The 24,136-nt window shown below is 36.0% G+C and overlaps 4 protein-coding genes and 2 long non-coding RNA genes across 12 annotated transcripts; 3 read left to right on the top strand and 3 right to left on the bottom strand.

Moving 5' to 3' along the window:
- Positions 1 to 2,379: 2,379 nt before the first annotated feature.
- On the bottom strand, positions 2,380 to 4,969 carry LOC105136868 (ABSCISIC ACID-INSENSITIVE 5-like protein 2). 3 transcript variants are annotated; one of them, XM_011042365.1, is made up of 4 exons: positions 4,865 to 4,969; positions 3,662 to 4,418; positions 3,489 to 3,560; positions 2,380 to 2,685 (listed from the first exon to the last, which is right to left on the bottom strand). In XM_011042365.1, exons 2-4 carry the CDS (start codon positions 4,310 to 4,312, stop codon positions 2,605 to 2,607), a joined length of 804 nt encoding a protein of 267 aa, XP_011040667.1. In that variant the 5' UTR covers positions 4,313 to 4,418; positions 4,865 to 4,969; the 3' UTR covers positions 2,380 to 2,604. The 3 variants fall into 3 exon arrangements, with proteins under 3 accessions (XP_011040667.1, XP_011040668.1, XP_011040666.1); XM_011042366.1 differs by lacking the exon at positions 4,865 to 4,969 and adding an exon at positions 4,591 to 4,857; XM_011042364.1 differs by lacking the exon at positions 4,865 to 4,969 and having other exon boundaries at positions 3,662 to 4,857.
- Positions 4,970 to 6,338: 1,369 nt separating this feature from the next.
- On the bottom strand, positions 6,339 to 11,333 carry LOC105136867 (UBP1-associated protein 2B-like). 4 transcript variants are annotated; one of them, XR_844431.1, is made up of 3 exons: positions 9,636 to 11,333; positions 7,490 to 8,564; positions 6,339 to 7,201 (listed from the first exon to the last, which is right to left on the bottom strand). XR_844431.1 is itself a non-coding variant. In XM_011042363.1 (2 exons), exon 1 carries the CDS (start codon positions 11,063 to 11,065, stop codon positions 9,647 to 9,649), a length of 1,419 nt encoding a protein of 472 aa, XP_011040665.1. In that variant the 5' UTR covers positions 11,066 to 11,330; the 3' UTR covers positions 8,798 to 9,129; positions 9,636 to 9,646. The 4 variants fall into 4 exon arrangements, 1 of the variants encoding a protein (XP_011040665.1); XR_844432.1 differs by having other exon boundaries at positions 6,339 to 6,780; positions 7,825 to 8,564; XR_844433.1 differs by having other exon boundaries at positions 6,339 to 6,705; positions 7,825 to 8,564.
- A 166-nt stretch (positions 11,334 to 11,499) lies between these two features.
- LOC105136866 (peroxisomal 2,4-dienoyl-CoA reductase-like) lies at positions 11,500 to 14,757 on the top strand. Its single transcript, XM_011042362.1, has 5 exons — positions 11,500 to 11,784; positions 12,355 to 12,514; positions 13,343 to 13,512; positions 13,593 to 13,815; positions 14,411 to 14,757. The coding sequence occupies exons 1-5, from the start codon at positions 11,599 to 11,601 to the stop codon at positions 14,563 to 14,565; spliced, it is 894 nt and encodes a 297-aa protein (XP_011040664.1). The 5' UTR covers positions 11,500 to 11,598; the 3' UTR covers positions 14,566 to 14,757.
- A 758-nt stretch (positions 14,758 to 15,515) lies between these two features.
- LOC105136865 (uncharacterized) lies at positions 15,516 to 17,745 on the top strand. 2 transcript variants are annotated; one of them, XR_844430.1, is made up of 2 exons: positions 15,516 to 17,255; positions 17,409 to 17,745. It is a non-coding gene; the product is annotated as an uncharacterized LOC105136865 (long non-coding RNA). The 2 variants fall into 2 exon arrangements; XR_844429.1 differs by having other exon boundaries at positions 15,516 to 17,305.
- A 1,200-nt stretch (positions 17,746 to 18,945) lies between these two features.
- LOC105136864 (uncharacterized) lies at positions 18,946 to 22,374 on the bottom strand. Its single transcript, XM_011042360.1, has 5 exons — positions 21,627 to 22,374; positions 20,904 to 21,119; positions 20,614 to 20,808; positions 20,335 to 20,528; positions 18,946 to 19,581 (listed from the first exon to the last, which is right to left on the bottom strand). The coding sequence occupies exons 1-5, from the start codon at positions 22,284 to 22,286 to the stop codon at positions 19,392 to 19,394; spliced, it is 1,455 nt and encodes a 484-aa protein (XP_011040662.1). The 5' UTR covers positions 22,287 to 22,374; the 3' UTR covers positions 18,946 to 19,391.
- On the top strand, positions 20,497 to 21,557 carry LOC105136863 (uncharacterized). Its single transcript, XR_844428.1, has 2 exons — positions 20,497 to 20,577; positions 21,471 to 21,557. It is a non-coding gene; the product is annotated as an uncharacterized LOC105136863 (long non-coding RNA).
- Positions 22,375 to 24,136: the final 1,762 nt, after the last annotated feature.

Below are 24,136 nucleotides of genomic sequence, written 5' to 3'. Positions count from 1 at the left end.
GTAGCGACCCCATATGGTGAAAGAAAATGATTTCCATCGAGTCTTTTTGATATGATTAGTTAATTTTCTTTCTCCCATTTCGTTGAGCTGTCAAGATGATTATGATAAGCAATCTACAGAGATGATTGTGATTTACTAGCAGATCTCGACAATCTTGCTATCTTTTTAAGGAGGATCTAACTGTATGAAGGTGGACGCGGGTCAATCTAAATGATATTTTTTTTAAAAAAAAATACTGGGTTTTTTCAATGTCAGGGGGCTCTAGTCATTAGATTGATCCACGAGGCCATGCCGGGTTACATGAAACCTGAATTAATGAACATTTTAGCTGAATAGATGAACATACACATCTTAGATATTGTTTGATATGCCTAAAAGCAGAAACTGCACTGGTCCTAATGGTTATCAAGCATTCCTGCAGTGTCTATGAGCATGCGTTGCACCAGTAATGCACCATGTTCTCTAGAAATTTACTATCCCTTTTGAATGCTTAGGCAGGATCTTAACAGACACCAATTTGTGCGGCATTTTACCAAGTATGAAGCGCGAAAGCCTCACAAAATTCTGGTTCCAGCATTTCTCCGAAAGAGACTACTTTCTTTGCCCGTTTGACTTGGCTACACGATGCTTCCACGGTGCAGCAAACTGTGGTTCGCATGAAAAAACACCATTTTTGGTGTTTTTTTCATATGAATCACAGCTTGCACTGCTTTGCCAAACAAAATCTAAATGAGGAACAAAAATAAAGTGGATATATCCAAATGCCTTGTAGAGATTGCCTTCTTGTTTGCCAATCATTTTTCACAATGATCCAGGGAGCTTTGTTGATCTGGGAGGTGATGTCCTTGGATGCCGAGGATTTCACTCAAGCTTTCGAGTCTAACAGTAAAGTTTTATGCCCTTTTCAAACTGGCTCCCACCACCACTTGCTTTCTGATTTCTGTGTTCTTGATGGCAAATGGCTCAACTACGACAACAATAATGCCTGGACCGCCGATTGACTTTCTGCTAGCCCATCAGATCATGTCAAATTACTACCAGATCAATTGAGGAAAAGTACAAAATCTGTTCTAAAAGTAGTGTTTGCACTAGTAAACTTTTCAAAATTTTACTTGGTTTGATGCGTCCACCGTTATTGAATCCCGGCGTCTCATTCTCATTCCCAGCGGGTTTACGATGATCCTGGCTTGGGCTGAGTATAAAAAAGGTCACTCAAAGTTCACCTTGCTTGATTTCATCAACCCGATAGGTTAATAATAGAGTTAATTTGGTTAAACTATGAATATTTTTTTTTTTAAAAAATCAAAATAATATTAATTTTTATAATCTCATAATTGATATCATTGATACGATAATATAAATTAATTTAGATTAATTAATTTAATCCATAAGCGGAATTTTCAGCCATGTCATGAGTTAAGCCGGATTTAATAATTTTTGCTGCATCTTTATATAGATAGGCTAAATACATTTTGAAAAATTTGTTGATAATATTATTCATCAGCTATTAGATTTTGTTGAACTAAATATTTTTAATACTAAGTACACATTTGACTTGTCATTTTATGGTATTTTGAGCATAAGATAACTCAATTTCTAATTAATTATCAACCATTAGATTTTTCATGAAAGGTGGAATGTGCAATTACAAGAAATATAGAGGGTGAAAAGTGTAAGGTTTTCACAACTCAAGCTACAAAGTGTAATAACACCCAAAACAGAGGGTGGTAGAGATAATTAACTCTAAAATGTAATTTTGTATTTTATATTTTTAAATATAAATGATACACATTGTATCGTTTTGGATATTTTAATTGGATTAGAAAATTTCATCTCATCCAATTACTTTAAGAAGGTTATGTTTGATCAAATTTTAAAAGTTTAGAGACCAAAAAAATATTATTTTTTTCTTGTTTAAGCTACCTAGAAGGGGACATTGATGCCTAATTGAAATCTCAGGAGGGTCATTAAAATAATTGAAATCTTAGGGAGAGAATGGATTCATCCAAACTTTTGAGTAAATTGAAATTAACCTTTAAATTTAAACTATCATGTGCTATTTTTTTTAATGTAACATAAGGTAATTCTATGAATTTATCCAAAAGAAATAATATAGAATAAGAATCGTGATCTTAAATCTATTAAGAATAAGGTTTTAGTACAATTTAAAAAGATTAATTTAGAATGATCTGATTGTTTGTTTTTTAAATTAAAATAATGTTATTTTGATAAAAGTTTTTAAAAAATTAACGAATTGATAGCTAAGTTTCAATCAAATCAGATATATCAACCAAATTTTTTAATTACAACAACCGAGTTTTTTTATTTTTTTAATCTGAATCAACACAAGCCCCGTATTTGTATATTAAACAAATCCAAGTTTTAAAACAATGCTAGAAAGCCATGATAACAACATCCGAAATTTCAAAATGTACATTTAAGACATCACGAGGAAAGCCAATAAAAAAAAAAAAATCAGCAGTAGAAACCTGTAATGTATAATCCTCCAGCCAGTATAGAGATTTGAAAAGTAAGGTTATCTATCAGAATGTCATCATGTCTTGCGCTTGCACCAGCACAATTGTCAGCCATGAAAATAAGGTATCACAAAGGGGCTGAACTTGTTCTGCGTAGCTTAGACTTAGGTTCAGGAGGCGGCGCACGTGGCAAGACCTTCTCCGCCTTCTGCAAGGAAAAATCCATTGTAAAGAAATATTGTTGTGTAGTCTGTAAGGAAATGAAATCATATACATGCTTAGCTCATAGCAGCAACGGCATAGAGGAACAGCAAGAACTACTTCTGTGCCCCATTACCTGGTCCTGAGTCTTGTTCGATACCCAATGAACAATGTTTCGGATAGGAAGCCAATCTCCATAGGCTTGGTTTCAGTGAGTTCAAGAGACGAGGATCAAGTGATTAGCCAATCGGTTGAGTACTGGTATAGGATTTTAATCATGGTCATATGCCTTGATGTGGCCACAGGAGCCACCGGCAACAGTTCATCACAGACTAAAGTTCTAGAGTTACTCTCTATGCCTACGGAAAGTCAAGTACTCTGATACAGCATTATGGTAACAACACACCAGCTTCATTGAACTTGAGATCCATGCCAATGTAAATGCAGTAATGTACATGAGCACACAACTGGAAATCGGAAACAAAGGGCGTAACATTATGTCTAATATCATAGTCTGTTAGTACTTAGAACTTTCAATGAGACAGCAGGGACTGAATGCAGGGGATTTTTCAAATTCAAAAACGTGATTATGATTGTGCTGGAGTTGCTCTGTGCTAAGTCATAAACGACTGGTGTACAATATGCTAGGTTTATTATTTGTGGGACAAACACAATGTACCAGGGTTAATGCAGCCTTGCTAGAACATTCAAACTACTAAAGATGATTATAGCACCGTAAAAGTAAATCAAGTGGTTGCAGGCAAGCATGAATTTCAAAGAAGTAGCCAGTGGAAAGATAATGAAGCCTACCTCCTGTTTTCTAAGTCTCTCATTCTCCTCTTCTAGATCAGAGACCTTAATCTCCAGCTCGTGTGTATAAGCCTGATGTTCAATTTCATCAAAATATCAACACCCTTTGCACATATTTGAATGAAGTATCAAACTGTTTCATGCACAGAGAAACTCCAAATGGAAAAACCAACCTGCCTCCTTGCACGTGAACGAGCTGCGGATTCCCGGTTCTTAATCATCCTCTTCTGCTTCCTTTCAACGGTCTTCTCAACCACATCTCCTGGAGCAACCCTTTTCCGCCCAGGAGTCTGCGTGTCCGACAAAGTCCCCATCAAAGAAGATGGGGATAAGTTCATTTGGGAATCAGGATATGCTGCATCCACAACTGTCATCATGTTATTTTGATACACTGGCTGCTGCACTGAAGGAAGCTGGAATTGCATCCATTGATTACTTTCCTGTTGTTGTACAGGAGTCGATTCCGTAACCACCCCTGCCTTAACCAAGAAGTCCTCAAGAGTCATCTCACCAAAAGGAGCATTCCTCCCTGGATTATCATCATCTTTCTTATATAGCTGCTGTATATCTCTCCATACCTCCTCAACAGTCTTCTTGCTCAGATCCCTTGACAATGTTAGGCTCCCTTGTCGATTCATAGGTGCAGACCAAGCACCCAAAATGTCTACGCTCTTGAGAAGATCATCAAGATTCATGCTCCCCAATGGTTTCCCCAAGTTCCCCAACTGGTTCTGAACCTCATCAAGTGTCAGGCTGCACAATGAGCCTTGCCCCATCAGAGACTCTGGATTTTCTTCTTCAAATGAGCCACCTTGAGACCCCATTGGCTGTTTCCCCACTTTCACTATCAATCTAATCTAGCTAAACCACTTATTATTCATTCCACTTCACGGATCAAGACCAGTTTCACTGAGCAATCTCTCTCTTAATCTAATAAAAATGCAGCATGGGACCGACAGAAACTTGATAGACAACGAGCTAGAAACAGGATCAAAACTCAAAACCAAGACATATGATCGAATAAAACCAATATATGATGAAATGAAATGAAACCCAGATAAACGAAGAAATCAAATTTAACACTCTAAGAGAAAACAATTACCAGAAAGAGAGCAAAAACGCTAAAAAAACATCAGCTCATGTTGCTGCAAGGACCAGAGAAGAACATTCTCCAGCAAAAACAACGAGATCCCAGAAGGGGAAACAAATGTATGTGAAAGAAGTGAGCCTTGCAACAAGACTAACAATAAACCAATTTGTACGAAACTTCTGAAAGAAAGGACAGGTGATTTTGTCCTAAGGACAGCAGGAGAAAATCGGAAATTCTGACAGAAGAAGCAAGAGAATCTACGAGATTTTAAGGTTTATGTACTTACAGGCATGATCTGATCTGAATCTACAGAAGTCCATTTTGTATGGCAGTGAGTTGTTAGTGGGGCAGTGTCAGTTCCCAACTGTACCCACATTCCAATTGTTGCCTTTCTCTTTTTCGTTAAAAATATTTTCTTTCCAAAATATAATATAGTGAGGCATGATGTGTGTATGCATACGAGGATGTGCCTACGCTTTCCGCCGAGGAAGGATGCACGTGCAAATGTTTCCTGCTTCCCACGTTTTTTTCTCTCTCAATAAAGTGCAAACAACATGCTTCTTTATGGAAAATAACAAGCAAGTCCTTTTGCATTTCTTAATTTCATCCCAAACCATTAACAAAAGGTTACCAGTGATGACCTGAACCTATTCTATGTTATTCAATGTCGTCCCTCAAATTCAATTCAAGTCCCCTTATTTTTTCCAGGTAAATTGTGAGGTCCGGGGTTTGATTTGATAAAAAAAAAAGTGTGAATTATTGGGTTATTGGTTCAATTAAGGTTAACTATTTTTTTTATTAATTCTAAAAACAATTCTTGATATTAACCTGACCAAGATGATTAATCTGCCGTAAATTTTGTTTAGATAGATTGATCCATCATCAATGATGTTTAATTTTATTTTGAAATAGAAAAATATGAATTTATGCTCTCTTCTACCATAGTTGTTAAACCTACACTATTTTTTTTTTTAAATAAAGCAACATCACTTTAATAAAAAAATATTCGATCTAAATTGATATGCTAATTCAATAACTCAAATTTTGATCTGGTAATTCAATAGCTGAAGTTCATAACATAAAAAAAATACACAAGGAACAGCAGATTTCCAAGCCTTAACATGCTCTCATGGCCAAATGATTTTTTTTTTTAATTATCACTCAGCTGATCACACTGTGTCAGCTTCATTGAGCAGGCATGTACCTGCTCTGTAAGGTTGGTACAGCTGGCCACAAAACCCTTGAGAATTTTTGTAATGCGCAAGGTTGGGATAAAATATAGAGGGGAATGCTTTCTAAACAGGCATGCACTAGAAGACAGCAACTCTGGGCCCAACAAGCATTTCCCCTCCTTTGTTCTGCTGCTGAGACATGACTGCCTACTCCACAGCCATACGTCAACATGATCAATCCTTCAAAACAACATAAAAAAAAAAAAAAAAGCACTTGCTACAAATTTTAAATTAAAGTTGTTTCAGTAAATTCTATAATGCACTTGTGCTTTGACTCGAGGCATTTTCTCTGCCACTTATTGCACTGAAAAGAACAGGGACACCATTTTACTTGGTTGTTAGCTAGTGCTCTGCCTAGAGGCTTTTTCTCTACCACTTCCCCTGAAAATAGGGGACACTGCACCGCAGCCCTTCATTTCTTTGAGCACTTGATTAAAAAACCTCAAATGTCATCATTTTATTAATAAAAAACAAAACATTGTTTCAATAAAACAAAAAAATACCTTTTAAAAAACACTTTAAAACAGATTAACAAGCCTCGGAGATGGAATAATATAACCAACCCAGTTTATCAATTTAGCTGGTTCGCTTACTCTGGTAAATACCCATTTCGGCATACTGTACGAAATTACAAAGAAAAATATCAATGAAATCATACTCGCAATTTATCAATAGTAATAGAAATTATTAGAATTTGGGGTTTCAACCCATTTAAAGTAGAATTTCTACGTTGAATGAAAACCTTGGGGAAGCAATCCTTAGTCCACCAACCAAAGAGGCACCAATAAGCTAGCCATGGTATCTTAATCACTCATCCTAGGACGATCCACATCATCTCCCAGCCATGCCGCCTCCTTGCTTTAAAGCCCTTGAGTGCTTCCATAGGGACTGAAATCTGCTAAACACAAATATCCACCCAATCTATCCCACGCTTCTAAAGGGTAAAGAGGGGCACAAGCTTTCAAGAAACCTATATAGTATATACTCAAGTCATGCATACAAGTTTATCTTCAGTCTCAACTTTAAAGCAAAGCCATCCGAATATCAGGCAAAGAGCTATATTGAGTTTTTCAAGACAAAGCAAGCAGAAATTCCGTGAAAATAATGCTGAAAAGCTGGAGTGGAAAGGTAACTTGAACTTAGAAACTTGACAGATTTGAAAAAATTCGACATTGAGAAGCCATATCAACTGCATTCAGAATCAAAATATGAACACATCAGAGTGAAGTGACTTAAACTTTGAAACCCGTGGTAGAACATGCTAGCTTTCAGCTCCCATGTGTTTTCAGTGAAAGATGTCACTTTGTTAAATTCATAACTTTTTTCTTCTTCATATATTTAATGGCTTGTAACATAACAATAAATAGGAGGGTTATTACATGAACCCCACACCCCCAAAAAAAAATAAAAATAATATATATATATATATATATATATATATATAATTTACTCTTTTATGAACAAATTATAGGTCATTCCTTTTGTCATTAGCATGATGACAATAGAGTGCTGAAAATGATAGGGTAACAAAATGCAAACGTGGAGGGTATAGTTGCCATGCATGCATTCAGACACAGCAGAAAATAAAAGAGAGAAACGAAGAAAGAACCACAAAATCCAACTCAACAAACTTAATCAGAATCCAACAGGGTGAAGATCACTACATGATTTTTCGACACGTCTATGAAATTCTATATACTCATGCAATACAACGTGAGGATAACACTAACTTAATTAGTAGAATCAAAGAATAGCATTTGAACTAATGTATTATCTTCTGATTCACTACCACATATTATTTCCTTCTATCACATGGTTATAAGGTTGAAGAGTTGAATACAAAATGCTTTTGACTCCCACTTTAACTCAACTAACTTAATTAAAAACTAGCAGGGGTGAGCCACAAGACTTTAGAAAAGGCCCATGCAATTCTATGGACTCAGGTACTGCAATGCACAACAAATTAAGAGAATTCATTTGGACAATTAAAGAATCATTACAGCTGATTTCTCACCTTTTGACCCCCTCGCAACCACCAGTTATTTTGTGGAACAGTGACCAGCAAATCCATAATGCCACGCATTCTGTGGGCCTCATATACAGTGTTGGTGTTTCAAATATATGAAACAAGTTCAACAAAAAATCTTAAGCGGACTGTGCATTGAATAGTTATAGAGTCACATCTCAAGCTTCTCTCAGGTAGCATCACCCCCAATAACAGAAGTTATACAATTGTTCTGATTTTAAAACTGGCAAGGTTTAGATTGCGCAAAGCACTGCTCAAGGGACTTCAAAAAGGTATGCTGCCTTCAAGAGTATTTGATCAAAAAACTACTTCAAAACATATATGGTAACTTTGTCACAAATAAACCACAACCTAAATCACCCTCATATCATAAAAGCAAAGATTTTTCCAAAGCAACCTGTTGCTGATGCAAGGGGGAAAGGCACCAATTCTTGTCAAAGTTGTCAAACTTATTTTCAGTACATCCGTGAGTAAAACACTTTGATCAATTTAAAATTACAATATCACAGAAAAACCACCAGTTAAAACAGTTCTGCACCATAAAACCACAGACTTCTAAAACTGCTCAGCAAAAAGTTGCAACCCTTTTTTGCATCACAAGGCATAATTTTTCAGAATTCAGAGTGGTCAACTGATGTTAAAAGTTCCAAAAGCCCCACACACACACCCAGAAAGAAAATTTCCTAATATTACTCGAAGCCAGCTGGTGAGGGCTAGGAACTCTCAGCCTGCACAACAGAACACTTCCGAAGAGATTATAAGCAGTCTTTGTTACATTATCATATTTGCTATGCACAATCAAATGATTTTCAAATTTGAATACAGTCTGCATCATAGGCGATTGCACCTATAGATCACAGCAAAGTTTCAGTGTTCTAAACATAACATCATTTCAACACAAATAGATTCAGTTGATGAAACATATGAAAGTATTCATTTTATATGAGCAAGACCATGTACATTAGAACACTTAAAAAAGCACTAAGTAACTGAAAGTAAATAAATAGTTTTGTTCAACATCATTGACTTCAAAGAGTACACAGATACTTGAAAGTAGTCAAATTGTTCCCAAAGCTTTTAAACCAAATACTGAAACTCAAATACATATTTTAAAAAAGAAAAGGCGCAGGAAATGGAGAAAACATAAACATCATTTGACTTTTTAAGATTCTGGCCTTTGCAGCAAAGAGTAACTTTTGGTCATATTTATAAAGACTTCATTTGCATAAGCTCCATAAACTTCAGAAGAATCAGCAGGCCAGTACTTAAAAGACTGATGCACCTATTTGGGATCTGCAAAATGAATGAGAAAACATAAAAACAATTTCTCAAGAAAAGTTTTCAGGCCAGAATCTTTCACAAATTGGTTAAAGCATCACGGAAATATTTATTTAAATACTGAAGCAAGTGAAGACTTAAAAGTAAATGAAGTCGGACAAAGAAAATTTCTGCAGTGTCCTTACCTCCGAGTGGAAAACCAAGTCTGAAAAAACCGACTACCAAATAAATGTTAGCATTGAAACATAGTGCATTAAACACTAAAAGTGTTCGAACTTTGAAGTGGTCATTAAATGCATGAAAAACTACAAAATGACTATCCACAAACTGAAAATGGCTTCTTTTTGCCTAGTGCTATAAACCCTGCAAAACTTCTATTGCAGCCTGCAATTTTTTGATAAAAACATGATACAGGAAGTACTATACTTTCTTCCATGATATGCATCCTCTATAGGTTCTAAAGTCCCAATCAATGTGTGAAATCCTGTAAGAGTTCAATAAGTACGGAAGAACTATTATACCTGATGGACACCTAGTGACCCATATAAGGGGTATATTGCCCATGTTGTCCTCTCCCAGAACCACCCTGTCCCATCTGCTGATTTGGATATCCACCCTGCATAGCTCCCTGATTCGCATAAGCTCCTATCACTCCAGGACTTATGCTCGCCTGGTTCCCATAGGCACCCTGCATTCCATGAGCTGCACTAGGTACACCACCCTGGGTCACAGCGGCAGCAGATCCCAAAGTCCCAAGCAAATTAGTGAGCCCTCCCAATCCAGCACCCTGAGTGGCAAGCAACGCGGTCAGCGCCTGTCCAAGAGCAGGGTTCAAAGCAGGAGCAGCAGCACTCTGATTAAACCCAATCCCAGCACCAGCAGCAGCCGGGGCCATTAAATGACCACCACGACCCCCACTAGCAACATACCCACCTCCATCATTCCTCTGGTAATGCGAGCTTTGCATATTATGATGCTGCTGTGGTGGTTTCTGCGATTTCGCATGTTTTGGCCCATCAACAGCTTTCTGACAATGCAAAATGTGCCCTTCAAAACTCTTATGTGGCTCTTCTAACGCTTTCTTAGCACTCTCAACTGTCTTATAAACAAACAAACAAAACCCTTTCGGTTTCCCAGTCGCTTTATCAAGCCCTAATGGTCCTTCTTCAATCTCTCCAAACTCCGAAAAGAAACTCATCAGCTTCTGAGGATCCAAATTTGCTCCCACATTACTCACATAAATCTTCCTCAGCGTATACTCCGAAACCGGCTGCTGTGTTTGCGCAGCAGCAGCAATCGGCCCAGAGGGTCCAGCACCGGACTGGGGAACCGGACCAATAGAAGCCAATTGACAAGCTGCCATCCTATTCCCTATCTTCTTCTGCGGCTCCTTCAACGCCTTCCGCGCCCCACTCCTTTTCTTAAACAAAATAAACCCATAACCCTTCGATTTCCCCGTAACCTTATCGCACACAGCTTTACAGTCCTCAATCTCACCATAAGGCTTAAACGCATTGACCAAAGCCTCAGCATTCGTATCCCAACCAAGCCCATGAACAAAAATCTTCCGGTGCACCGGATCTTGGTCAGCTACTTGCCGGATTTTATCTGCAACATCTAGGTGACCATCCGCTGCTTCACGAAGTAAATTAATCAACTGGTCTTTTCCAAAAGGTTCAAGAAGTTTCTCAATCGGCTCCTCGTCTTCGTCATCGTCGTCGTTTAGATTCTCAACAGCTGAGATCTGAGCGTCTTGATTGGTCTCTCCATCTTGATCATCTTCATTATCTTCTTCCTCCTCTTCCACTTCTTCATATTCTTCTTCCTCCTCCTCTTCTACTTCTTCTTCTTGAGGTTCTTCCTTTGGTGGTTCTTCTTGTTGCTGTTGTTTCTTCGGCGGTTCTTCTGCTGTTTCGGTGGATTTGGAGTCGAGTTTTCGTTTTCTCGCCATGGATTTTGAGGAGGAAAAGAGACTGTTAACGATTTGGTGGCTATGGCTAGGGTTCGCTCGCTTGCGTTGGTTGATGATGAGGTTAGGGTTTTATAAACATCAACAGAACTTCTAGATTTGTTGGAAATCTGTGCCTGCCGTGCCGACCTTTTCAAGTATTTTTATGGGCTACGGCCTTGTTTATTGAGTCCCGACCTCAGGTAAAAATAATCTGAATCATCACCTCATGGATCAAATTATTTCTTTTTTCTTTTTTCTTTTTTCAACTTAATCTGGCTGAGTTTAAACCAAATATCATATGAAGGGACCAAGCAACCATATATTGAAAGTATAAGGCGTTAAGATTTAGTAAACCATTAAAATGAACAAGATAGAAAACTTGGAGGACCAAACAGGTAACTTACTCTCTTACTTCTCCCATGTGGCACAAGCTTTTCCATGTACAAAAGTAGACAGGAGAAGATCCGGCCATCAGGGGGTTCTCTAGAGAGAGAGAGAGAGAGCAATTTTTTTAATCAAAAATCGAGAATCAAATGGAATCACCATTTAAAGCAAATATCCTGAAAGGAAAGGTAGCTTTGATAACAGGAGGTGGATCAGGAATTGGGTTTGAAATATCAACACAATTTGGTAAACATGGTGCCTCTGTTGCCATCATGGGTAGACGCAAGCAGGTTGTTGATTCTGCTGCTGCTAATCTCCAATCACTTGGGATTTCTGTAAGATTTTTGGTTTTTCCTTCTGGGTTTATTTTGTTTATGTTTGTTTCATTTCTCGGTAAAAGTTGCTTGTTTTCCGTGACCTCTGTTTCATTTGTGTTAGGACAGTGTTTAAATCATCCGATTCTATGTTTCCTTATAGAGATACAGAAAGTAGGGAGCTTTAGTTAATTTTATTGCAAAAAGTTTTTTTTCCCTGTCTTGTGTTTGATTCATGTTTTAGTTTTGTGTGAAGACAGTGTTTTCAACATCTGGGTTTGTATCATTGTCTGTTGCGTATAGTTTAGGATTGATTTATAACAGTAAACTTACTGAAAGTAGGGAGCTTTATTAGAATAATTGCAAATGTTAAACTCGTAGGGAAAGACTCTAATGGAAGAAGCATTGCTGTCTGAATTTCTCCGTTTAATCATTTGATACGTGGAGTCCGTTCATGGGTTTAATGTTGATCTCATGGCATAGATTTTATTGATTATTCATTGGATACTCTTCAGCGCTTTTTTATAATACATCAAACTTTCAGTGGTCTTTTATCTCAAATTCGCATTCATTTTGCTGTGATATCTGCAGGCTGCTGGATTTGAGGGGGATGTTCGCAAGTGGGAAGATGCAAAAAGAGTTCTTGAATCAGCATTTAAACATTTTGGCAAGATTGATATTCTGGTGAATGGTGCAGCTGGCAACTTTCTTGTATCTCCTGAGGATTTGTCTCCTAATGGATTTCGAACAGGTTTAAGAAATTCTTTTGCATTGTAACAACTGCTAGTCTTGAACATACTGAAGTTGAGATAGCAATTTGATAGAATTTGGACAGTCTTTTGCCATAGCTGATTTTACTTGGGAATTTGGTGGGTTAAAATCACCCTTTATGTGTGGAACTGAACCTTCGTAAAGAATTTCAGCAGTAATTAAAAGATCTTTTTGTAAGTTCAAACTGGAGCATTTGGTTTCATGGTGTTCTTCTGGATGATTGGAATTGCCTTTAGTTTTTTGATAGGATTCCCAAAAAAGGATGGTGAATGTGAAAAATTAATGACAAATATAGAATTAATAAGAGATTTGTCCCAGTAGTGAGAATGAGCTGAGGTTTGCTGGTGTCTTTAAGCAAAGCTGAGATTATTGTTTGTATCTACCCTTCACAGTTTGGATATCGATCCTGTTAGCACTTTCACTGTTTATGGCATGGAAATGAACCATCCTAAAGAACTTCACTGATAATCAGAGATCTTTTCCATTTTTATTTCTTCAAATGTAGTAAGGGGCCATTTGGTTAGGATGTTGGACATGCCTTTGAGTTTTAGTAAGGACCTTAAGGGATTAAGAAGGTAAAAACTAAATGATGACCATCGAAATCAGTTGATCCATAACAGGTTAGTCAAAGCGTTGAGGTAAAGGTTCACTGGAGCGCTAAGCAAAAATGAGATTTTATGTATAATCTTTTATGAAGTGATTATATTATCCTTTGATACTGTAACTAGCTCTGGGCCCACTTATCAGCTATAGGCTCTTGTCTGGTTTTCACCAAAATCCTATTGTTCTTCTATCTCCCCCCTTGCAGTTTTGGATATTGATGCTGTTGGCACCTTCACAATGTGCCATGAAGCACTTCCTTATCTCAAGAAAGGAGGGCTTGGACAAAGCTTATCTGGAGGTGGAATAATTTTAAATATAAGTGCTACCTTACACTACACAGCAGCTTGGTATCAAATAAACGTAGCTGCAGCAAAGGTCCGCCAAATGGACTAATGGGTACTTTGTATATTTTGCTTGTCAAGTTAAGCTTTCTTAAAGTTTCATTTTCCAAACAGGCAGCTGTTGACGCCATAGGTAGAAACTTGGCACTGGAGTGGGGTACTGACTATGATATTAGGGTGAATGGGATTGCTCCGGGCCCCATTAGTGGCACTCCTGGCATGAGTAAGCTTGTTCCGGAAGAGATAAATAGCAAAGCTAAAGATTCCATGCCTCTGTATAAACTAGGAGAGAAATGGGACATTGCTATGGCCGCTCTCTACCTTGCTTCTGATGCTGGTTAGTGAATCCTGTTTGATTCTTAAGTGTTTATTTTTGGATTTCCCACATCTCCAAATTGTCTGTCTCCAACAGTATCTAGTAGCGAGCCTTCATGCTTGCACATCATCCAACTTGTCAGTGCACTGGAACCGTCTAATCACTTGTCACTTCTCAAACTAAATCTATCTTTGCATCTGATATTAACAAGTTCAACGGGAACTTTGAGAACAATGGATTCCTTACATTCAGTATTGAGATACATTCGGTGTTGAGATCTAACTCCTATAGGCTTTGTTTTCTTAATGTATGTGAAAATTCATGGTTTCCATTAGTTTTTCTGGTACAACTCAACTCAACTCAACAGAGTTTTATTGGAAGTATTTTACAGACTTGCAGTAATCGTTTCCTGTGCATGTGCAATATTTAGTTTGGCCTTTTCATTTTGTCTTCAAATTCCATGCACTTTGCCAGCATTTTTGGTTATAAAATGCACCGAATGTTAATTCTTTTGGACTTTCTTTTTTTATTTGGGCACAAGAGAACAGCTAATTGGTGAAAAATGTTAACTTTCTTCTTTGGTTGAGAAACTCATCCCCTTGTTTAAATTTTAAAGGTAAATACGTCAATGGAACCACTCTCATTGTTGACGGGGGACTTTGGCTGAGCCGTCCTCGCCACCTTCCAAAAGATGAAGTCAAGCAGGTTTCCCGAGCTGTTGAAAAGAAATCCCGAAACGCATCAGCCGGGGTTCCATCTAGCAAGCTCTAGGTAAGCCTAAAATCGTTTGTTTCCTGCCGGAAAACACATCAGATATTAAACTTTCTGGGTGTGACATTCTTCCTACCCAAAGCAACGATAATAACTGCAGCTCCAAACTCTCCAGTCAGTTGTATTGTAAAATGAAATCATTGGTTTGATATCAATCTGTAGGTGTTTTTTTTTTTATCCTTCCCAAGGGGTTACAAGTTAATCCATGAGTATTGGCTGATGGGTAGGACTCAGGCATTGACATCAAGCATTATCAAATTTATTCTCTGTAATTTGGGATGCAACTGGAGTACAATATGTATGTTTGGAAGTGCAGTGTAGTTGATGTTGTTATTCAAATATTTTTTACGCTAAAATATATTAAAATAATATATTTTTTATTTTTTTAAATTATTTTTGAGATTAAAACAATCCAAAACATAAAAACAATTCAAAACATAAAAAAATAATAATTTTTTATTAAATGTGGTTAGTATCACATTTCCAAACGGTGCCAATTAGATCCAATCAAACTCAAAGCTCGAGTTAAGGGACTTAAGGCTTGAGTTATAATGAGTTACTCTAATTAATTAAAAGGAAGTTGTTTTATTTTATTCAAGTTAAATTTACATTGTTTTGAAAATTTTAAAAAAATTGAATTGAATTTTGACTTGATTGTTAATTAAATTAATTCAAGAAAATTATTATTATGAAAATTATTTTTTATTTTTTAAAATAAAACTTCATAATTTTATTTAACTTAATTAAAAACTAAATCAGGTTAGTTCTTGGGTCAAGTTCTTGGGTTATTAATTATCTAGGTGTTTAATTGAGTTAAATAACTATAATTTAAACTTTTATTTATTTCATGTCAATCTGGCACTGGTATATTGTAGATTTTATTTTTAAAATTTTATTTTTGTATAAAAAAATTATTTTAATATATTCTTAATTAAATGTTTTTTAAAAAAACCTCCAAAATTCTGTAAAGAAGCCCTTTGATGGAAACAAACCTGGAAATCATATGGGTATGGAACATAGAGTCCAATAACATGAGCCCGTGAGCCCAGAAACAGTGTATATACCCAAAAACGGTGTATATGCCCAAAAAAACCCTGTAGCAATATCCGGTAGCATAAGAAATTCTCATTAAATCAAGACCCAAAATAATGTCGAGCTACGTGCCACCAGAAATCATAACCGGAATTCTCTCCAAATTAGGCATCCAAACGCTCCTACGCTTGTATATTTGTGTCAAAACAATGGCGTTCTTTGATGGGCAGCAGTGCTTGCATCAAGATCCACATGAACAATTCGATCAAAACCAACACAAACAACGCCCTTTCCGTCTGAGATAAAAATGGCCGCCTTTTCTCAGTTGATTTTGACGCTCTTAGTCCTGGACACAACCCAGTCACCTTGGGAGAAAACCCCCGGATGACAATCCCAAACCAAAATGTTCACTTGATAGGTTCTTGTAATGGTTTATTTACAAACCGCCTACGCAAGTGGTGCCGTTTTTGTATGTAATCCATGGGTAAAGGAATATAAAGAGATAACATTTTTTTTCCCATGAATTTTTAATAATCTTGGTTTGCTTGTCTCAGGTAAAGATAGGGCTTTCGGAAGAGCATATGGGGTTGGTTACGATTCCATTTCTAACGACTATATCATCTCCACCAGATGCTAATGTGGAAGAATCTGAAATGATAATATATAGCGCAAAGAAATATTTGTCCTGTTTTATTAAGATGCCTTATTTTTTAGGACTGGTCATTAAATGGGTGTTTATGTTAGGGGAGCATTGCATTGGATTGCTAGTAGGTTTGATGATTTTAGATGTTGTCCTACAATGATTGTTGGTTTTGATCTTGGAGTTGATGGGTTTAGAGAGTTGCCGCAGCCAGATTAGGGGGGGGGTATGTCTGGTTTGGATATAGGTGTGTTGGGTGGTTGCTTGTGCGTTTGTGCTCATTTTGAAAATGTGGGTGTTGATGTTTGGGTTATGAAAGAATATGGGGTTGGGGAATCTTGGAATAAGGTGTTTTCGATTTCGAGTAGGGTTCTTTGTTATGATTATCTGAGACCTTTTGGTTATTCAAAGAAAGGTAAGGCTGTTTTGTTGGCATTGGATATGAAAAGGCTTGTCTGGTACGATACAGAGAAGAAAGGAGTTGTCGATTTTGTGATTGAAGGATGGAAGGAGGGGAAGTTCGAAACAATTTTATGTTTGAATAGCCCTTTTTCGACCGAAGCTGGAAAGGAAGACAGTGAAGAAGAGGTTGAAGGAAAGGAGGACAGTGAAGAAGAGGTTATGTATCATTTCTTCATTTGGAAAATGTTTGCAGATGATGAGCACATACTTGTTATAATAAGCATTCAGTATCTTTTGTATGCAATGCTTCCAAGAATAGAATTTGCTATAATTCCTTCTACAATTTATTGCAATTAGGGCAATCCAATAGTATTCTTATCTGAGAATTTGAGATTTAACTTAATCTTAATGATAAATGAATAGCCTGTTGTGCCATAATTGCTCATTATTTTAACCTTATTCCTTTAAGGGATGATTTCCTCTCAACAGGCTTCAAGCTCATATTGTAGGAAACAAGGATCAAACATGCTAAAGAGGTGACTGGAAGATATTTGCTAAAACGTGTAAAATTGAAGCTTACTTTTGCTACTTTTCTCAAGCATGAGTTAATTCTCAGGTGAATAATCTGAACTATGCTGGAATTTATACAGGTCCATAATGCATTGTGCAATCTACTCAACGCTACCTTGTTTACATTGGCAATTTAGTTTGCTCCATCTCAAAATTAACATGCAATTTGCTTAACCTTTCTCATCACCTCTTTTCGCAGGGACTTGCAGTGTTGAAATCAAATGCATGATTGGGGGAGAGACGAGGGTAAAGTACATTTCCAGTTAGTGTTTTTGTTTTCCTGGCAAGAGGTACTGTGGGATGCAATCTGAATACAATAGTCGTGCCTTTCGTGGTATGCAATCTTTATCATGCTTGGATATGTTGAATTATTAGCTATAGTCCTCTGAAAGTGTATTAAAACTATTACTACTAACTAGTTCAAACTTTTTCTTGTAGAAAGTCTTGATCTTATCTCACTATACAGTGTGACATCGTTTTCCTTGTAAGCAGAAACTTTCTTGCTATTACAGTGTTGGATTGGTTCCGTTTCACTTTGCTCTGCATCCGCAAGGGCTTCACCTCTTGGCGTGGCTATTGGATTGCATCTATTCTACTTATGGATTATCATTGTGTGAGCTTCGATGGGGTTAAACTTTCGCCAGATTAAAATCCTGTTCAAACTCTGGTATCTTAACATACAATGAATCTAAAATATATGACAAGGAGAAAACACATTAACAAGCCCAATCTAGTCAGAACTGCTGCCATAGCATTTGATTATAAGAGCTCAGTATTCAGACATTAAGAAGAGAAAATAAACTGAAACTTTTCTTTTCTTACATAACCAAACCAGCAGTATACTACTGGTGAAATGTATTCTTGACCATAACCATCTCATTCTAGATGCGCTGCCAAAGGATCCTCAGTTGCCCAAATTGGATGCATAAATGTCCTACAACTTCAACCATACCCCCTGATGAATCCAATCTTCATCACCTTCATCATCACTGCTGATCTTGCTAATGTTTGCCATCAGCAGGATTTATTGCAGCTGACATCTAAATGGAGGCCATGAATGATTTCTCAGAGGGAATGGATGGAGGAGAGATTATTGAGATTTTAAAGGAAAGAAAAGGGCTAGACTTCGTGGGATGGGATCTTCCAAGCATATGCTTGAAGCATTAACTTGTTGGCACATTCTTTCTTCTTTAACTTTATATATTTATATGATTAATAGAGATTTAGCATGGGATGTCATTTAAAGTGGGAATTTGTGTGCTTTACACTTCTGGCAGTTTTCTGTCCCATTGTGCCATCTAATTTTAATTTACACATCCTAGACACCAACCCTTGATTATACCAAATCAGTCATTAAATCAATCAAATGCATAGGCCAACTCTTAATACTTAACCATGCAATGCAAAATACACCTTTTAAGCTGATTTTTTATTATTTGAAAACTAGCACATGTGAAAAAAAGAAATACCAGTGCTATTTTTTTTTTTTTAAATTGACACCATAAATAAAGCACGAGAGAGAAGAAAAGAAGAAGGAAAAAAAAAATAAATTCTAGAGGCAGCTTCAATGAACGCTCCAGGTGCCATTAAAAAAGATCTTGATATGATCAAAATGAGTCGCACCCGTGCTTTTTTTGAATTATGACGTGCATAGCCAATTATATTAATTAGGATAAAAAAATTAATCAAATGATATATTGAAAACTTAATTACTTTATAAAATTAAATCAAATCAATTAAAGATATAATCTGTAGAACTCATTTCATTATATAATAATAGTGTGCCATTTTCCATTAGGCAAGTATAATTTCTAGTTAGGCTATAAGCTCTTGCTTCTTGGATCTGTGCCGCTCTAGTTTCCTGGTACAGTGTTGTTGCTTGCTGTGCTCTGATTTTGAGGTTTCAAAAATTGGTCTTTAGCACAATTCTTACTGGAGATACATGCAAGCATGTCGTGACAAAAGGAGGAGATCTGGAAGGAAAATTTGGCATCAAATATGGCTCGGGTATTGCCAGTAATTGAAGATGAGAATTGATTAAAGCCACAAAATGGATTAGCTTTCAATGAAGACACGAGCCAGCAGATCTGTTTGGTCTGTGAATTCTGATCCGCAGTTGTGATGAGGAAGGGGTACAAGCTAGTTATTTACAGTGTAGCTATGCTTGCCCACAGTTAACTTGCTAAAGATTTTCATTCTTGAGTGCCCTCAAGATAGGATCGTTTTCATCATCCAACAAATCTTCGTCATCATCAAGTTCATTCAACTCATCTAGTATTGATTGGTTAATCCTTTTGCGAGACTGTCTTCTATGCTTCTTGGGCTCCAAACGTGGCTCTGCTTGCTGGACACCCATGTCTCCAACCTTGTACCTGTGAATGATGACACTCAGAATTCAGAAAATGAGACCAGCAATATTGGCAAAAGTAGGTTGTTCTGACAGCAACGACCCGAGCCAGAATAATGGAAGTCAAGCCTAAAGTAACAATGATGTCAATCTAGAGAGAGCAGAGTAGTAAATAAGGTTATCAACGACCGGTAGGCATTCATTGTAACCAATGATTTTGCAAAATTCTTGCTCCAGCATTTTGCTTCTCAATAATAAACTAATGTAAGCAAAGCGAGAAGCTTTTAAATTAGAATTTCTTACTTTTCACGCATAGCAAGGTTATTCTGTTTGCAAATTAGATGAATTGTCTTAGTACATCTAATGCTAACCATAATCCAAGGAAAAATCCTTGGAGAATGAAAAGGTACAAATGAAACATGAGAAGAATACAGAAGATTTTTCTGTTGCATCTTTAGAATAATAAAAATTCCTACTCTCATAAACTAGTTGGACACAAACAAAATAAAGATTTGATTTTTTTCGAGGGATGGTGTGATTTTTTTTGTGAGACCTGTAGCAGATGCGGTTTCTATTATCTATCTCAGCGATTCCCATAGTCATGATTTTCTCTACAAGCATTCATGTTCAAGCGGCAAAAGATACTAAACCTGCTATTTTCCTACCCTCGTATTGCTGTACTAACAACATGCACAATAGCAGATTTTTAATGCATTTAGCAAACAAAGCATGCATTAGGTACAAGGTCCACTTAATCCTTGACTACTTAATGTAATACCTTACGTCATCTTCCCTCTTGGTTCCAAATGTCCTTAACTGAAATTCTTCCCTGATTCTGATCTCATCAAGAAGCTGGAAATACAAGGGATACCTTTCCCAATCCCCTTTTACTATGCACCCAGGTTCGCCAACATGCAAGCAATCATTGAATGCACATTTGGCCTGTTCATTGTCACCAAGCATTTTCCTTATCTGCAACAAACACCATAAACAAAGGAATCAGGTGTGAACAAAACAATTCATCTAACATAGACAATCAAAAGGCAACAACTCAAACCTCCGGAAAATACTGGGCAAGAGATTGCTTTGTTACTTTCAACAAACTAGGTTGGCTAAACCCAGGAGTATCAGCGAGATAACCACCTCCACCAAGTGGAAGCAAAGAGACATTACGTGTAGTGTGCTTCCCTCTACCACTTCTCGTTGAAACTTTACCGACACGCTGATCTTCAAACCACTTGCTACCCATTATCTAGTAAAACCACACGTACAATACACAGTCATCAAACACATGAGCAATTCTCACAAAGAAGAACAAATGATCGCTGAAAGATCAGACAAACCTACAGGGTCAAACCAATTATCTACTTCAACTTGGGAATTGGGTTTATTCCTCAAAGCATTAATTAAGCTAGATTTCCCAACTCCACTTGGACCCACAATCACTGTCGTTTGATCTCTCAAAACAGAAGCCAAACTATCAAGCCCCATTTTCGAATCAACACTACAAAAGAGAGGCTCATAACCCCAACTTCTCAATCTAGTATCCCAATCACTTAACACCTGCACAAATCCCCCAGAAAAAGAAAAGAAAATCACAAACCATTAAAGTCAACAACCTGAAATAATCACTAACAAATTCACCATTTCCAAAATAAATCACAAAATTCAAATTTCACATTTAACAAAAGCAATTAAACCAACCAAAATACAAAAGAAACAAGAACATGTTTAGCTGGAGGGACGGTGACGAAAACATGTAAGAGTTTCGAAGGTAATTTTCCCCGTCTATTCTGAATCGAGATAGTAACCAAATGCTATCTAACAACACAACATCTACCACATTCCAATAAAACCAAACAAATCCAGCATCAACAAAAACCCAACATCCCAACACCAACAGCATTCCAAAACAATGAACAAACCCAAAATCATCAAATCACCCATTGCCAAGCCAAATTCACATTCCACACTCCAACCAAGCCAAACACATTTCGAAAACAACTTTTTTTTAAAAAAAAAAAGCACTGAAATGAAAAAAAACAAGCACAAGCACGAACAACAATTAACCTGTTGATCAACAAGTTCTGCTTTATTCAACGCGAGGGTAATCGGAATCCCAGTAGATTCGGCCTCAATCAAAAACCTAGTCAACACAAATGATTCCAACTGTGGTTGCTCAACCGAAAAAAGAACCAACAACCGATCCACATTCGCTACCGGCGGGTCTAAAATATCCGAACTCCGTTGAAAAACATTCTCAATCATTCCTCTCCTATCTACCCAATCAATTGATCCAACCACCACCTTATCACCAACCAAGACTCTCCGTTTTATCTTCTTCAACACCGCCCGAACCACGCACAGCAATTCAGTTCCAACTTTACTACTGCTACTAGAATCTTCTATCTTCTCAGGTTCAGTGGTGACAATCACGCGCATGAAGTTCGCTTGGGAAGCGGCGACGGTGCCGATGGCTTGGGAATCGGAGAGGTCGGTAGGGGTGTGGTCAGGGGAGAGGATCGGAGAGAGCGTGGAGAAGTCCTTTTTGGAAGTTAGGTTTTTTTTGGCTTTGAGGAGGTTTTTACTTGGTGGTTGTTTGCGGGAGACATTGGGTTGGTTTTGGTGGTGTTTGGATGCGGTGATAAGGAGAGGGTGGTGGTTTTGGCGGTGGCGGAAGAAGGTGGGAGTGCGATGGCGGAAGAGGGAGAGTGAAGAAGGGATTTGCATTGGCGCAGTTAGTTACATGTGATTTTGGTGGGAAATGAATTTTGTTATGGATGTTGGGATTTTTAGAGGGGAGGATTAGAAGGTGATTAAGTGAGTTTTTAGCTAATAATGATGATTATTCATGGGTCAGACCGACAGGTTGTCTTAAAAAACTAATTTTACTTTTTAATTGCTTGATAAAATTTAAATTAACCAGTGTAAATATATATATATATATATAAGAATATAGTGTTATTATTTTAATAAAAACAACTGATATAAGGTAAGTTTTTAGTTAAATTAAATAAACGGAGTTTTTTTTATTAGATTCATGTAACCGTATTGGATTTAACATTTAAAAAAAAAACTTTATTGTTTTAATAAAAACAATTAACTGAATAACCTATAAATTTACATATAATCTATGTTATTTTTTTGATCGATCCCAGAATCGGGTATCAATCGGATTTGACGTGGTGTCTTGATGAGTGAAGAACAGTACAGCAGCTGACTAGCTGTTAGGAATTGATCAGGTGCATCAAGGCATTTGTATTGAGGGACATTTAATGGAAGTCGAGGACTGTAGCCCAAGACACGTGGTTCCAACATCGAATACAGCAGCGTTTTTCAAAATGAAGGCAATTGGGACACGTTGCTTTAAGCCACTCAGCAAATGCATTTAGGTGGCGTTTAGTCGATGGAAAGTGATTTTCTTGAATTATATTTCAAATTTTTTTATATATTTATTTATTATTAAAAAATTTAGTTTAAAAATAATTTTTAGTTAAAAAAATTTAATTCAATTTTAGGAAAATATTTTTTTATTTTAAGTAGAAAATACTTTTTGAAAGTAGTGAAAAATTTAAAAATATCATATTATTTAATGAATATATCAAATTTGATTCTCAAATTTTTAATTGTTTTATTTTTTAAAAAATATTTTTTCTCAAATTTGATTCTCAAACTTTTAATTGTTTTATTTTTAAAAAATATTTTTTTAATTTAATTTTTTAGAATTTAATTTCTATGTTAACTTTGATCCTTATTTTTATAATTATTATTTACTTTTTTCTTATTATTTTTTAATTAAACTTTTTTATTTATTAAATCTCTTTTTAATTAAAATTTTTTATTTATTAAATCTAATCCTCATTTTTTTAATTGTTACTTATTTTATTTGAAATAATTTATGAAATGGTTATTATTATCATTTTAATTTTTTTTATCTTTCAGTTATTTTATTTGTTAGATGTGATCACTATTATTTTGATTATTATTTATTTTATTTGAGATAGTTTATGAAATTATATTTTTTTAATTTTATTATTATTTAACTTTTTAATTTGTAAGATTTGTCCCTTATTATTTTAATAAACTTGAAAAAATAAATATTGATAAATTATTTTCCAGTATTATTTTAATAAACTTGGAAAAAAAATATTGATAAATTATTTTCCATCTCAATTTCCATGACATAATCAAATACTGAAAAATATTTTCCCACTTATTTTTCATTACATTACCAAATATTATAAAATAATTTACTTTTCTAAAATTTACTTTTCCAGAATTCACTTTATTAAAATATACTACTTTCTAATAAATAAATAGAATCTTGGTTTCTATAATTTTCTATCTCATCCTTTTCTTTTAAGCACACATTAGTTTTCTATCTCATCCTTTTCTTTTAAGCACACATTAGTGATTGATAAAAGTTGATAGAATATGGTTAAGAAATTGAAGTGGATAAAATGATTATATTTTAAATTTAAAATATTAGTTTTTTTAATTTTTAAAATAATACTTGTCCAAACCCAAATTGAGATAAACACAAAAAAAATATATAAATACTAAATTATTGGATTAACTTG

Source organism: Populus euphratica, unplaced genomic scaffold, assembly GCF_000495115.2.
Source record: "Populus euphratica unplaced genomic scaffold, PopEup_1.0 scaffold59.1, whole genome shotgun sequence".
In the NCBI taxonomy this organism is placed as follows: domain Eukaryota; kingdom Viridiplantae; phylum Streptophyta; class Magnoliopsida; order Malpighiales; family Salicaceae; genus Populus; species Populus euphratica.
Note: the sequence above shows the minus strand (reverse complement) of the source record. Positions and strands in the feature narration are given on the sequence as shown.

Bases quoted from the DNA above. Each gene is read 5' to 3' on its own strand.
- LOC105136866 (XM_011042362.1), top strand. From the start codon at position 11,599: ATGGAATCACCATTTAAAGCAAATATCCTGAAAGGAAAGGTAGCTTTG. The intron at 12,515-13,342 runs GTTTAAGAAATT...CCCCCCTTGCAG, and splicing joins TCCTAATGGATTTCGAACAG to TTTTGGATATTGATGCTGTT. The intron at 13,513-13,592 runs GTCCGCCAAATG...TTTTCCAAACAG, and splicing joins TAAACGTAGCTGCAGCAAAG to GCAGCTGTTGACGCCATAGG.
- LOC105136867 (XM_011042363.1), bottom strand. From the start codon at position 11,065: ATGGCGAGAAAACGAAAACTCGACTCCAAATCCACCGAAACAGCAGAA.
- LOC105136868 (XM_011042365.1), bottom strand. From the start codon at position 4,312: ATGGGGTCTCAAGGTGGCTCATTTGAAGAAGAAAATCCAGAGTCTCTG. The intron at 3,561-3,661 runs GTTGGTTTTTCC...ATTGAACATCAG, and splicing joins GTTCACGTGCAAGGAGGCAG to GCTTATACACACGAGCTGGA. The intron at 2,686-3,488 runs GTAGGCTTCATT...TTTTCCTTGCAG, and splicing joins AGAGACTTAGAAAACAGGAG to AAGGCGGAGAAGGTCTTGCC.
- LOC105136864 (XM_011042360.1), bottom strand. From the start codon at position 22,286: ATGCAAATCCCTTCTTCACTCTCCCTCTTCCGCCATCGCACTCCCACC. The intron at 20,809-20,903 runs GTAGGTTTGTCT...TGGTTTTACTAG, and splicing joins TAGATAATTGGTTTGACCCT to ATAATGGGTAGCAAGTGGTT. The intron at 20,529-20,613 runs GTTTGAGTTGTT...TGTTTGTTGCAG, and splicing joins TTGCCCAGTATTTTCCGGAG to ATAAGGAAAATGCTTGGTGA.